The sequence below is a fragment of the Sapajus apella genome, unplaced genomic scaffold (assembly GCF_009761245.1).
Source record: "Sapajus apella isolate SASKATOON/1434 unplaced genomic scaffold, GSC_monkey_1.0 scaffold50, whole genome shotgun sequence".
Classification (NCBI taxonomy): Eukaryota; Metazoa; Chordata; class Mammalia; order Primates; family Cebidae; genus Sapajus; species Sapajus apella.
The window spans coordinates 10,199,892-10,214,147 of NW_022436990.1; the positions used below are offsets into that span (position 1 = coordinate 10,199,892).

The window sequence follows — 14,256 nt, forward strand, 5'->3', positions numbered from 1 at the left end:
TTTTAGTAGAGACGGGGTTTCACCGTGTTGACCAGGATGGTCTCGATCTGTTGACCTCGTGATCCACCCGCCTCGGCCTCCCAAAGTGCTGGGATTACAGACTTGAGCCACGGCGCCCGGCCTGGAAGTATTTTTATTCAAGTTATTTATAGAACAGTTAGGTCTGTCTGTCAAAGGCCTCAGTAATCTTTAGTGTTTGCTGATCTGCTTTTAATTCATCAAAGTCCTCCCTCAATAAGCACTGAAAAAACACAGATGCAGCAGATATTTCCCCTCTGCAATGTATATTTGATATGCTTAATGTTCATCTTTACACACACAGAGATGTTGGCATATAAGAAATGTGGAGGTTGTCTATAAATTCAAGGAAACATTTAGGTGCACAGTGATACACAGATACATGGGCATAATACTTTACGTACTTGATAAATATTTCATCTCTACTATAAAAAGAGCTTTTTATCACCTTTGATTGTTTTTTTATTACCTTAAAGTATTGTAGTTGTTTCTCAGTATTCATTGTTCCTTCCTTTTCTTGTCTTAGACAGGAATTGAAGATGAAAAGCTCTGTATCTCTTAGCCACCCTTTCAGTTCTTTGATCCTGACTTCCAGCTGCCTTACCAGGCTTCCGCTTTCAGGAGAGAGCAGGTCACGTGGACTCGACCCACTGTGCCCTGCCATTGTGTCCTGGATCTTCTCTCCTAGGGTTTTCTAATGCATCACATTAAAAAACAAAAAATAAAACAAACAAAAAAACCCACCACGAACAACAACAACAAAAAAACAAAAACATAGATTAGCTTAGATACCAGAAACACATCACAGTTTAGTTTGTAATAAGAGCCACCTGGAAGTGTCCATCTATACCTGCCACCTCCCTACTGACATTCCGTTCAGATTAGATCATTGTTCTGTTTAGTATTTGAATTCTCAGACAGTGCACATTGTTCTGAGTACCAGAGGAGACTTAAGAAGACCTCATTTACTTACTTTCCTTTAATAGGAGATTTGGCCCATAGTTCGCCAAATAAAAATTGATTTGAATTTTTTGGTCACAGAGAAAAATTCATTTGAATTCTCATGACAGGAGTTTATAGTAAAAAAGTCTCCACATGAAATGTTCAGGCAATATAAGTTTAATAAATATACTAAAGAGGCCAAGAATAGATCAAGCATGGAGAATTAAATTCCATTTTTTGTTTTGTGAAGTATTCCCAAAACCATATGACTAAAGGGTTTTAAGTAAAGGTAGCCTCCTTGATGATGATGTTGATTTTACCTGACTTATAAATTGTTCAATCCCACAATTATTTCCATTTTGCATTTGTGGATGCTGGACCTTCTAATACCAAATATGTGTTAAAATAATCCTTAATTTACTATGCTAGAAGCCTACTTAAATTAACCACTATGGCAGGAGAGTGTTCTAGGGGAGGACTCTTTTCTTTTTTTCTTTTTGGTGGAAAGCACTCCCAATCAATAGGATTTAAATCTATAACGATGAATTAAACCTACAAAAATAAGCTTTAAAACACAAAATTAAGTCAACAAACATTCATCTGTTGTGTAGTGGTCTGTAAATAGTATCTTTAGGAGATTGTAGCAGAAAAATAGCCTTTCTTGGCAACACCCTCGTATTTTCATGGTGAAAATATTGATAATTTGAAGACCCTCAGTGGAATCCAGATTTAGCTATTGTTTTTATGCTGTAACAAAAGTAGCAGCAGGAGGTGAAATCAATGCCCTTGGAGGGTAGGGTCACAAAAAAGAATTTATTGCCACTTTTTTGTTCTGGAACAGTTTGCAATCATAAATTCTTCATAAACAGAATACTTCAGAGAATGGTCCGTCTTCATAAATATACGACAGAGGACATCAATTTCATTTAATTCACAATTTGTGTCAGCACAGCAGATGCCAATGCCTGCCTTGATAGGGTTGTTTAATATGCAATTGAGACAGAGTAATATGCAGCACAGGGGACAAAATTTCACAGATTAAACTGTACGCACCACTGACATTTCATTCTAATGTATTTCCATTCCACACTGTTCACCTTAGATGAAAGTAATATTAAAAACCATATCCCTCTATTTTACTATTGTTAGAAGTTAAAATCCTTGTCTTTAATTTTTTTCATGCCAATTAAAATGTAATCATGCCAATTAAAACAGTGTGCCTGGTGGTGTTAGCCTGGTACAGGTTTAAAAAAAATCTTCCCTCACCCTACTCTCTCATTGCAAACCTGCCTGTTATATTTGAATGATATTTTTGTCAAAATGGCAACTAATTTTAAAGTCTCTGATTCATAAAGGATAGCTAAATATTATTTCTTTTTTCAATATAATGTTGACTTAAAATTCTGTTGAGGAAGCAATACACATGACATATCTTAAAAAATTTTCTAAAAATATTATTTATCAAATTAGCAATAGATATATTAAAATGCAATGTAAACAGACTTATCACTACTTTATCAAACACATAAGGTTGCCATTTTTATCTGTGTAGCAAACCACCTTTTAAAATGCCATACACTAACCACACTACTTCTGTCTGAGATCAATGAATGTTGTAGAATTTGGCAGATTTTGATTTGTCACCGTATTGTAAAGTGAAAGCCATTAATTATTATTAAAAAGCAACAATACGTTAGATGAAAAACTTTTAACAGTTTAAGTTACTTTGCACAACTGCAGAGTGTAGTGAATTTAAATGAGAAGGACTTAAACTTGCAGTTTTTTAATCACCTAGATTAAGTATGGTATAAAAAGAATACTGGCATTCCTCCAAATCATCAAGGTACATGAAGAGCTTTTTATTCAAAATATTTTTGGAGTATTATTTCTCTAAAATTTTTTTAAAAGGTAGAAAAATGAAAGGCATGCAAAATTATGCTCCATAACTGACATCGCCCATACTTGGTTGTTACAATTAATTATTTAGGTAATTGATAAATATAGCTTACCCTTGATTTGAAGTGAAGGCAATTTAGGAGAGAAGCTGATGAAAAAATACAGTTTAACTTCTCTCTCAGCTGTCTTCCAACAAAAGGACAGTAATGTCTCCTGCACAGTGCCATCCTGGTCTCTGGGTAACAGAATCTCTATATTGCCTTTTTGCCAGATTCTTGCATCTCAGTCTTTGGCTGAGACCCAGCCCATCATTGCGTGAAATGAATTACATGAAACTTTTTTTTTTTTGGCTTTTGTTAAAAGTGAGCTGGAAATTGAGGCACAAAACACAGGCTGATTCAATTCTGCAATTCAGATTTGGGTCAAATTTGCATCTTTGTTTTGGTAGCTTAGTGTGACTTGAAAGCTGTAGTGACAACTCCGCTTTTCATCTTAAGGGTACAGTAAATAGTTAAACAGTAGATGTCTCTTACATGTACCTTCAGAATAAATTCTATTAACATTCATTGAAGCATGACAGTCAGTATATATCAGATATACTGTATTATAGTTGACTTGGTGCATACCCATAATACATGGCATATTTTACTTACTTTTTCATGTATTAAAGAACCAAAATTATTAAAATCTGAGAGGAGACAAGCTCAGAAAAAAATATCAACAGAAGAGGAAAAGCAGTGTCTTTCCCATAATAGCACGAATAGCTTGTTTGAAATGTAGGTAGTGAATTGAAAGAGAGAGATATTTGTGCCTCAAATTAGAAATCAGACAGATAGAGTACTTCACTAGGCAAAAAATGTACACATAACCTACAAACAGTAATAAAAATGCAAATACCCCAAGCAGTTCCCATTTTTCATTAATTGAATCCACTTTTTCAAGGAGATCATTTGGTAGTAAAACGCCACCTTTCTTCAAAGCTTCAACCTTACTAAGCAGCTCCGTCTTTTTCAGGTGTCTGATGGACATTTCCACGCTGTACCTCTAAAATGAAAAGAGAGAAAGAGGTATCATTAGGGAGAGAGGTATTTTTATAAAATCATTGAACACAGAATTTGTAATGCTTATGAGCATTAAAAGTTTTTGTTCTCAATAAAATGTATGGGGAGGCTAAACCTAAGTACTTTGAGTAGATGAAGAATATTGCTGATTACACAAACACACAAAGTTACTACATTTAGTTGACTAAGATTTATGTCTTAAACTCAAATTATACACATATTTGATCTTTAATTTAAAATGGGGATTTAATATTATTGTTAATTTTGGCCATTATTTAGCTCCAGACTGCTGTCGACCTCTCATCTCTGTCCCTAAAAGACCAATGAATCTCAAGGTGGAAGAAATAAAATTATTCATAAAGATTATGTAAGTTTTTTGAGTTCTCAGTTAACATTTTGTTTTCATTTTCTTTTCCTTAAAAACTCTGTGTGGGCTTGGAGAAAAGGTACATATATAGAGAAAAAGGAAAGCCAACATTTTAGGAATAGTTACAAATCTATGCTTTCTTATTGATTATTGTAAAATATCCCCCAAATAATAGTTAATTATAAAACTCTCTCTCCCCAGTGTGTATTGTATTCTAACAAACTGCCAAGAGAGTCTCTCCTAAAAGATGTTTTGCTAGAGATAATGTAAGTGCTATTTAATATGACAGTTACTATGGTGATTCTCTTCAAATAACTCTATTTGGATAACTTCGTAATCCTATATTATGGATAGCTATAAATGACTATGACTGTATTTTATAAATGTATATGTAAGAACACCTCTGAGTAGAAAAATTAGATTCTAGTTAAAATATTAAACATATTTAACATTTTTAGCACATTTCCAAATAAAATGGCAATTTGAAAACTTTCTCTTTCTGGCACCAAATTTAGGTCACTGAGTTCCATGGTAGCATTTTGTTCCTTTACCCTAACTGAGAAAGGGTGCCCTAAGATAAGCACCTTTATCAGATTTAATGAGAAAAACTTTCCTCTGGGCAAATAAGTAAATCAGTAAGTTCAAACATGCCCAAGCACTTGGGTGATTTCATTCACCTCGAAAACATGATATACAAGATCCCAAATAAAAATACAATTGGAAGCAGATTAAATGAAAAGAAGGTGTGAAATCACTGTTTCAGTTAATAGATCTACAGCATTTGCGTGCATATGTTTGCATACTTTTAGTTTCATATTTTAATCTTTCATTTACACTAAACATGCACATCATTTGTATTATGTAAACTTCTCCAAATGTTAGTCATTTGTGGATCACAGAACAAAATGTTTTAAATGAGGTGATTTAAAGCATTTCATATTATTAATGAATGTTGATCAGGGTTTCAGAGTATCCAAAATTACATGAATATGCATAGTAGAGAAAATCAAGGGTTGCTTTAGAACGCTTTTAGAATTTGGCCTGTGATACATGAGAAATTCTGATTGTGTTTTCTAATGGAAGGCAATTACCAGGACCATGTTACTCCAGCACTTAGAAAACACACTGTCCACTTGAGTTTTCTGGATTCAATATTCAGAAGTATTCTAGAAACCTAGTGTTTTATTTGTCAGACTGATGATTAGAGGAGAGGACAATCTGCTTTATGTGATGAGATTCCCATCCAAAATGATAGAGCTGACAAAGAGTTACATAATTAATTTGGTAAGACTTCCGCATAATACGGGGGGAACCAGTATTTTAGGCAGGCAGAAGAATCTAATTCAAATGTTTTACTTATGCCACATGGTATTACTCATCAACAGAGGGAGTCCTCTGGCTGTGTCACTTGGGAATGGCCTCTACCTGCTATCCCTTTAGTTTGTGATAAGCTCATCCCCCCTCTTCACCCCAACTTTAAACAACTCTCACACAGCAGATCAGTCAAGAAAGGAAGCAGCTTAGATGTGTCCCAAAAATGATAGTCTTGTAAAAATAAAAATATAAAAACCAATTAATTTTGGATGTAATAAACTAATCTTCTCTGTTAAATGTATATAAGTAGTCACTGCAATAGCTATCATAAAAGGTTATTACATTTAAAAGAAATATATCTTTATATATGCTCTCAGTCTTTGTCACCATAGAGCCTACTGTCTAAACAGCCTGATGAAAGATGTGATTGATGGACAATGCCTTCAAACTATAATATAAAACCTCAGAGTATCTAGTTAATTGTTAGATGTATTGATATATGAATGAATAGTACAAAAAACTTACATAATTTAAGGTGAAAATATTTATTTTAAATTTTAAAGCACTCTGAAGTTTGAATCTAATATGATTTAGCGGCTCAAGCTGTATGTGTAATAATGTCAGGAAGCTTATTTTTTGTTGATGCTAGTATGTTTTTTGCTCTTCTCTCTTAACATCTTTTCAGAAGCATTAGGCTCAGAGAATGAACTGCCAGCTCTATCAGTTTTTGGTCATCCTATCAAGTAAGGCTACTTTATCCTGTGGTGAGAAGATAATTTAATATTCATATTCATTCCACCCACAGCAGTAAGTGAGCAGAGGCTGCCTCATTGTGTCCTGTAGTCTGGGGATGTTATGATATAGACTACTCTTCAATAGGCAAAAATGAGATTAGCAAAGTTAAAGTCAGACGGCTTTTCTTGAGTGCTAAGGTAAATAAGCATCCAGTATTTAATTTCCCTACAGCACCTGCTGTGGGCCTCTCTGTCTAGTCAAAAATAAAATATACTCTCTTGAAAGGCCATATTTACATTATTAAGTATATTTGCTTGGCCAATTCAATTTTGACTAATGAAGCCTCCTAATAGATATGTGAATGATCTAAATTAAAGACACAGGATAGTACTATTCTAAATGCCATCCCTGTGTATATCAATATAAAGAAAATTTTAAAAAAAGAGTTAAAAACAACTACAAACACTAGCCCATCATTTTAACTAAGAACTAAAGAAGTTTTAGAAAATCCTTACTGAGTGCTTACTTTTAATGGCACAAATGCTAAAACTGAATTATAAAGCAAAGCCAGCAAAAGCAGGAATTTCTGAAATAAATATACTTAGAAATGTATGAAGACTTGATTGAGATAACTTTTTTGACAGTTATGCTAAAGGCTTCCCCCCCACACCAAAGCCCCCCTCCTTTTTTTTTGTTAGAAATCACACCGAAAATTCTGCCCAAATGGAGACTGGAACAATGCCTTGAAACAGTGTTAATTGTCACCATGGAAACCAGAAGAATAAGCCATTTTGAAACTGGTATAGAAGGCACACATTGAGCAACTCAAGCATTTTTCTGCCTCCCTCAATGTTAAGGAACAAGATGCCTTGTCACTATGAGGTCAGAGAAAGAAAACATCATGAAAGGGTTGTAGATGCTCACTGTCTGGTAAATAAAAAAATAAAAATAAATAAACTATGTACAGCTAATGCTATAAGACTCTACCCAGTGAATCTTTTTGAAATAGAGGGATCATCAAAGGATGGCCAGGATTGGGGGATGGCTTCCACCTAAGCAAAACTTCAGGGCTATATTATGTGAACCTTGCCCCCAAAGCTCCCTGGGAATTCTGCTGTTGTAATAAAACTTCAGAAGAGGAAAGAAAAAAGGCAGCATGATGGAATTCAAAATAATGCTCTAAAAGCACACAGAGAGATTAAGACATCCATTGTAAGACTTTTGTATGGTACTTCTGTTGGTTATGCTGAAAAGAGACCAGACATTGCTGAACAGAGAGTGAAGCTTTGGCTGCAAGAAAAACACAAATTAAACTAAAGACATTTCGTGATTATTAGAATAGGGCTGCTGTATTCTGTGTCATCAGGGTTCCAGCATTTACATATTACACCATATTACTTTTAACTGAGCTTCAGTTGACTTTATATTAGGAAAAGTTAAAGGAAAATGATCTAGTTATTAGAATGACAGGATTGAACATCTTTCCTAGTATAAATAATGCCACAAACACCTGTTTATCCAGCAAGAACCCCCTCCCCATATACACATGGTGGATTGACTGATTGATTGATTGATTGATAGGATGGATGGATGGATAGATAGATAGATAGATAGATAGATAGATAGAATACACTGAGAAAATAAAATAGATCTTACTTAGTCTATCAACAAGAAAGCAAATGCTAGGAACATACCAAACAGCAGACTACCGGCAAAATTATGTGTGAAAATATGCATTTTTGCAAAAAAAATCCAGGGATGTGTCTATTTACAACTCTCACGTGTTTTCTAGCTAGTGTTTGCCCTCCTCATTCGAGGCTTCATGGTGGCCCCTCAGCAAGTCCATGCCTAATGCCATTCAGTGGTGAACAAAGAGTCTTTTTATATAAAAGTCCAGGGTCCAAGCTCAGCTGTACATGCAGAGTGCAGGAATCTGCTAAAGGCCAGTATTGCCTTTGCAGCGGCTCTTGTGCCGCCCCCCTTTTCAGAAGAGTTGTGTGCAGCAACTCACAATGCATATGATGCTGCACATGGAGTCAGTATCACCAACACTTCAAGAAGATGTTCAAAATTGAAGAAGAGGGTTCAAGGCCAGGACAAACAACAGTCATTATTTCTTGCAAATTCCTTGCGTTTTACCATTAGAATTTATGGTGAATAACTGCGTAGAGAAATTATAAAGACTCCTACAATTGTCCTTGTAAATTAATAATAGGTTTTCCTGATTGGGATAAATTTGCTGCTGAGCCTTTGGAAAAATTAAAAAGTGCAATGTCATTTAAAATTGCCAGAACTAGTACAGCAAATTACACCTGAGGTTAAGAATTGAGTTTTCCCCCCTCTTCTAGCTTATTCCATTTGCATGATCTGGAAATCACATTACACTGGCCATGTATTGTTAATTGGACATAGATTGCATTATCTTTAATATAAATCAAACTACAAATATTAAAATGAATTGCAAATTCCCTAATAGAAGATCATAAAACAATCTTTTTTAAAGTATCTCCCATTAATAATTTAATTCCAATTATATCACCCAGAAAACTTAAGTAGGAGACCTGGCAACTTATTTCTCCAATCATTTCTTTTAAATAACAAATATCTAAGCCTTTAAAAATAAATATAGCTAGAGCAGAAGTCATTGTTATAGAACAAAAATAAAAAAATCAATAACTAAAAACTTTCATGTCAATTTCATATAAAATACTGTATAAGGACACCAAGTCTACCTGTCTCCTTTCTTTCCTACCCATGTCAAGGGTGAGAAAAAAGTCTCCTATAGGTAAAACTTAGTAAGTAAGTTTAAGAACTACTTTGATCACATCCTGTAAAATTATAACATTGATCATTATTTTTCTATTTACTTTTTAAAAAGGTTCTCTATCCCCTGAGATATTTCTATAAATTTGATATCTTTCTGAAGCCTTTGTATGGCCATTAATGAGTTTATATTAAATATTTAATACTGTTTAGGGCATATCCACTACTACCAAAAACAGTTATATTCCCAGCAGTCCCACTGTTTCAGGCAGAGGACTTGATTGATCCTCCTTGCCTGAATTGAGTAGAATGAAAAGAAGCAGTTGGAAAATAGCTGCAATCATTTAATGCAGATGACCTCTGACAGCCTCGCAGCTCTTCTATCTGAACAGAAATTTGCATGGGGTCTCTGTGCAGAGGAACAATGTAACCTAAATGGTAGACAATCTTTATTCTAATGAAGTGGGTGTCAAGGTCAATGTAAAACTGCAATGATAAATGGTGCACCACTAGGCAAGAGAAGTTGCATAGGCATTGTAGTGCTTTCACATTAATTGAAGACTGAAATGCACTGCGTGAAAAGCACAAGCCTCTCTTTTCACCATAATGTGTTAATGTGCCAATACTGAAACGATTTCTTCAAGATATTTGCCTGCTGACACGTATCTTATTGGAAAAATAACACAAATATAAAATTATGGCCAAAAATTTGACACTTTTAGAATTTAGTGTTTTTCCTGGAATAACAAAAATTAAATAAAAACGCTCCCAAACGATGTCCTGACACCTAATGTAATTCCTTTGATCCCCTTTTCTTTTCTTTTTCTATTTAGACCTGTCTTTAATTAGTTTCAATGAAGCAACCTTTTACAGAACCCTTCATTTGGGTTCTTTCATGTTGAGCAAACTGTAAAAGAAGACTGAGGAGAGGAGAATCATTCAAATATTATTTTTCGCCTTACTTCTAAGTTTTCTGCTTAGTCTGCAGTAAAGATCTTCAGGTGTTGTTTGTCCTGAATAAAAATGTAACGAAAAGTCTATGGTTTGTAAAAGAAAATAACTATTTTCTAGCATAGGAACTAGAAAATCTTAATCTGGTTGTTGGAAATTGTCAAAATAACTGTACAGAAATAATTACACCATTATTTCAGTTGGTCTAGAAATTTTGTGGCAGTCAATATTTTTCATCCAATAAAAATAAGGATAGTAAGCTGCTTTTTAAAAATCCTGATCTACTTAAGCCTATAAAGGGGACATTGTTTGCTAATACACTCATTAGCAACCAAGCACTTTAACTTCATCAATTAAATAGGAAATGGAGTTGCATCAGTTAGTTTCATAATTTGCTAAAATACTGAAAAAGCATATTATTAATGATTTGAGAAACATTTCCAGGCTCAACTCATAATACCTTATAAACTGCATTTTTATGGTTGATATTTTTTTCAGATTCTGGTAGACTCTATGATATAGCTACATTCCTGACACTACACTTCCTGTTACAAATAGATTTTAATAAAGCAATTACAGTTATTATAGGAATGGTCTGCAGGTCTGCAATCTTGATGACCAGAAGGCTATTAATATCCTTTACTATAAAATAAATGATATTGCTAGTCTGCAACTCTGATGTGAAAACAAATTGTCTCAAACAGAAATCAACATCCCTGAAATGGTAATTCAGAGAAAAAAAAATCTCAACATGAAGGAGGATAGTGAAAAAGAAAAAAAAAGTTACTGATGAAACTGTTTAAAAAACTGTACAGCTTCATCTGTGTGTGATTTGTCAGGTCTGAAGCTTTGACGTGCCCAAGGGGCAGACCCCAGCGGGGAGTAGGCTGCCGAGCTAAATAGCTGTGAAAGAAGTCTTAATGTAGGATGGAATTCAAACTAACCTTGACATGACCTCGGGAAAAATATGCAAAAAGTAAAATGAATGCTCTCTGCAAGATACATCCTAATTTTGTGGTGGAGCTGGTTAGTTTTACAAACATAACTGAGACCTTAAAAGAAAAATAGAAAGCTAGTAAAAGGGGAAAAGTTTAGAATTCAGGCAAAAAAACATAAGCAGGGATGATGTGTTACTGTGAAGGCATGTGAACCATTTGGAAAGAATCCAAATAAAAACCCACACCGAACAATATTGTTGTCAGCCTGTCTATTCAGGAAAATTGGTTTTTTTTAGGTTGAATATAAATGACACAAAGCCAAGATTACATCATTGCATTACAAAGTCTGTTGTGGCTTTTAGCTGAACAAGCCCCATGGATCTATTGGTTTAGGACAGTAATTCAGTAAGGAGGTTTTAATGTGCTATTTTCCCCCCAGTGTCAATAAAAAATAGAGAAATTTAAGGAAGAAACATTCCATGTGCTCTCTAGTCTATTTCTTGCTTTTGATCTGTATTTGATAAGCTGAACTCCAGTTTTAGTTAATACATTCAGTCCTGATTTGACTCTATTATAAATTTTGCCTGTTTTGAAGTGATCGGCTTAGTAGGGAGGCATTTGCTTAACTCTCCAGCCAAGAACTGGCTAACTCACTGGATATATGGAAATTTTAATTGAGTGTCAACTTGTGTAGAAATTCAATCCTATTACCTTTTCAATGCAATTTTGTAGCAATACCAGTTATTTACTACACTACTAACCAGATTTTAAACATAATTAAATTGCTAAGAACATACACCCAAAATCTAATGACTTAAATTCCTACAGCAAGGATGTGAATTCCTGGATCAGGTGTACAAACGTCTATTAGATTTTCATAAGCATAAAGTGAGCAGATGGATGAAATCATTAAGAAGCACAGAGAATTTTACTAAGGACCTGTTGAACAATCATATGTAAAGATCACTGTTTAATGGATGTTATGCCATAGGTCTCTTCTTTGGTTCATTCTTATTAAATATTTTATTAATGACATTGATAAGGAAAATATGAATATGGCATATTGATCAGATTACCAGATTATACTGATCTCATTGATCAATAAAGTATAATAAATATTTTAGCTCAGAGATCATAAACTCAAATACCTAAAGGTAGAGGTATGCTAGCAAACTGGCTCTCTAAGGAAAAAACAAAAGAAGGAAGAAAAAAAGAAGAAAAAAGTAAAAGACCTGATTTGTAGTGTTCATTGATTTCCCATTGTCCATTATAAATACTCCCACTGTGGCTGATTCCAACCTACCAATGGTTGTTGCTGCTGCTAAAATTCCTGAATATTTAACAATATGCTTTCATAAGTCAGTGTTAGCCAGCTCCACCTCACTACCAGGCAGATGATATCAAGGAATTGAGTAGGGCAAGGATAAATTCTCTTCTCTCTTTCACATTCTAACTACTGCTACTATCATAAAAAAGATAACTACTTTTTTACTAAAATAAAAACAATGCATAAATGTGATTATTACTAATATCTAATATCAGTAAGAGATAAGAGGGCATGGTGTGAGCCATGGAGGATGGGAGAGCATATGCCTCATCTAAAAGGGGCAACCCTGATGCAGCTCTGCCAACTGTTACCATGTGGAAATATGGCTTGAACATGGGTTCAGTATGGCCAGATACAAATTTTTTAAAGCCTATATATATTTATGTGAAGTCTCAAAATTGTTATATGCTGCATTAAAACTTTTTAACACTACACAGACCAAACTATGTCTCTGGATATGAAGCTGCAGGCAACTACTTTATAATGTCTATTTCAGATGATAATATGTAGACTCTAAAAGGAGCAAAACATGCTGCCATAATGAGTTAAATCTAAGAAGGAGAAATGACAAATGTAAAGTCAGACAGAGTTAATAACCATCCCACTTCACCACATCACTCCCCCTTCAAAAAGATAAAATTTCGAAACTGCATAAAGAATGGAGGTGCCTAGGCTTCACTTGCCTTCAGGTTCAATGTGAGTCAACAGATAACGGAAGGTAGATGTACATCTTTTTAAAAAGAGAGGCAGGAGAGTTCCCTTGACCCCTTCACAAGACTTGTGATACAAGTGTAGCTCGTTTACTTGGCCACCTGTGCTCAAATCCCTTGCAGGAGGGGGAGCATGCAGGTGAGCGGGTGCAGGAGGCAGGCAAGTGACTTTGGGTGCCAGCAGGAACAAACCCCACACTGGTCCGCGGCAGCATCTAGGGGTTGCCCACAACCTCTGGAGCCTCAGAGGGTATATATTACAAACAATGGTCTTTTAGCATTTGCCATCTGTAGATGGCTTAAATGTTAAACACCTTAGTGAAGAGTCAGTGAGACAGCCTTTTTGGGTTCCTGCATCTTGAATTCCTATCTGGCATCCAGGAAGAATGAGGTCACACAAACCCCACACTGGCCTGCGGCAGCATCACAACCTCTGGAGCCTCAGAGAGCACCTGTTACAAACAATGCTCTTTTAGCATTTGCCGTCTGTGGATGGCTTGAGTGTTAAACAGCTTAGTGAAGAGTTGGCAAGACAGCCTTTTTGGGTTCCTGTACCTGATGCATCCTGAATTCTCTGGCGTCCAAGAAGAATCTTGTCACACAAACAGATTGAAAGGTGGTGTTTGCAGAAGATTGTATTGAGTGATGGAAGAGGCTCTCAGAGCAATGGGGAGCTGGAAAGGGAATGGAGTGAGAAGATAATCTCCCTGGAGTTTGGCCAGCCCCGGCTGAATTCCTTTCTGACTGTCCCCAGCCTGCTCAACTCTTGTTGGCATTCATTTATTCTCTTCTCTCCTCTGCTGCATTGCTCTGCTCTGTCAGTGGAGTTTGGGGTTTTTATGGGTTCAGGGTGGGGGGCATGGTGCACCAGGGTGGTTTTGCAACAGGCAGCATTCAGGCAGGAAAACAGGAATGCATGTTCTCATTTAGAGCTGTGGGTCCAGGCTTGAAGGTAAAGTCCTCATCAGGGATCCCACCCTTTTCTACCCAGTATTTCCCTGCTTCCTGTCCATATCAAAAGGAAAAAAGATTTGGGGAGAGTTAAAAAAAAAAAGATAATAGATACATTAGTTTGACTGATTTGCTAGGCACCAATCTTATACTGCTTGTATTTCATTTTCTAAAAGGGACCTAGACAATGTATTAAATGTACCAAAAAAAAAAAAAAGCACTCAAGTAAGGAAGAAGATTCAATACTTCCCCAAGGGTCAAGATGTTGAAGGAGCTAAAGGTA

At 35.3% G+C, this 14,256-nt stretch overlaps 1 protein-coding gene across 3 annotated transcripts in view; it reads right to left on the bottom strand.

The window, feature by feature from the left end:
* Positions 1-14,256, bottom strand: part of AKAP6 (A-kinase anchoring protein 6) — a 685,039-nt gene that overhangs the window by 98,025 nt on the left and 572,758 nt on the right. For all 3 annotated transcript variants that reach the window (XM_032242689.1, XM_032242690.1, XM_032242691.1), the window contains 2 exons: positions 3,754-3,900; positions 488-712 (listed from right to left, as the gene is read on the bottom strand). In XM_032242689.1, coding sequence (XP_032098580.1) covers positions 488-712; positions 3,754-3,900 — 372 coding nt within the window. The remainder of the gene's footprint in view (positions 1-487; positions 713-3,753; positions 3,901-14,256) is intronic.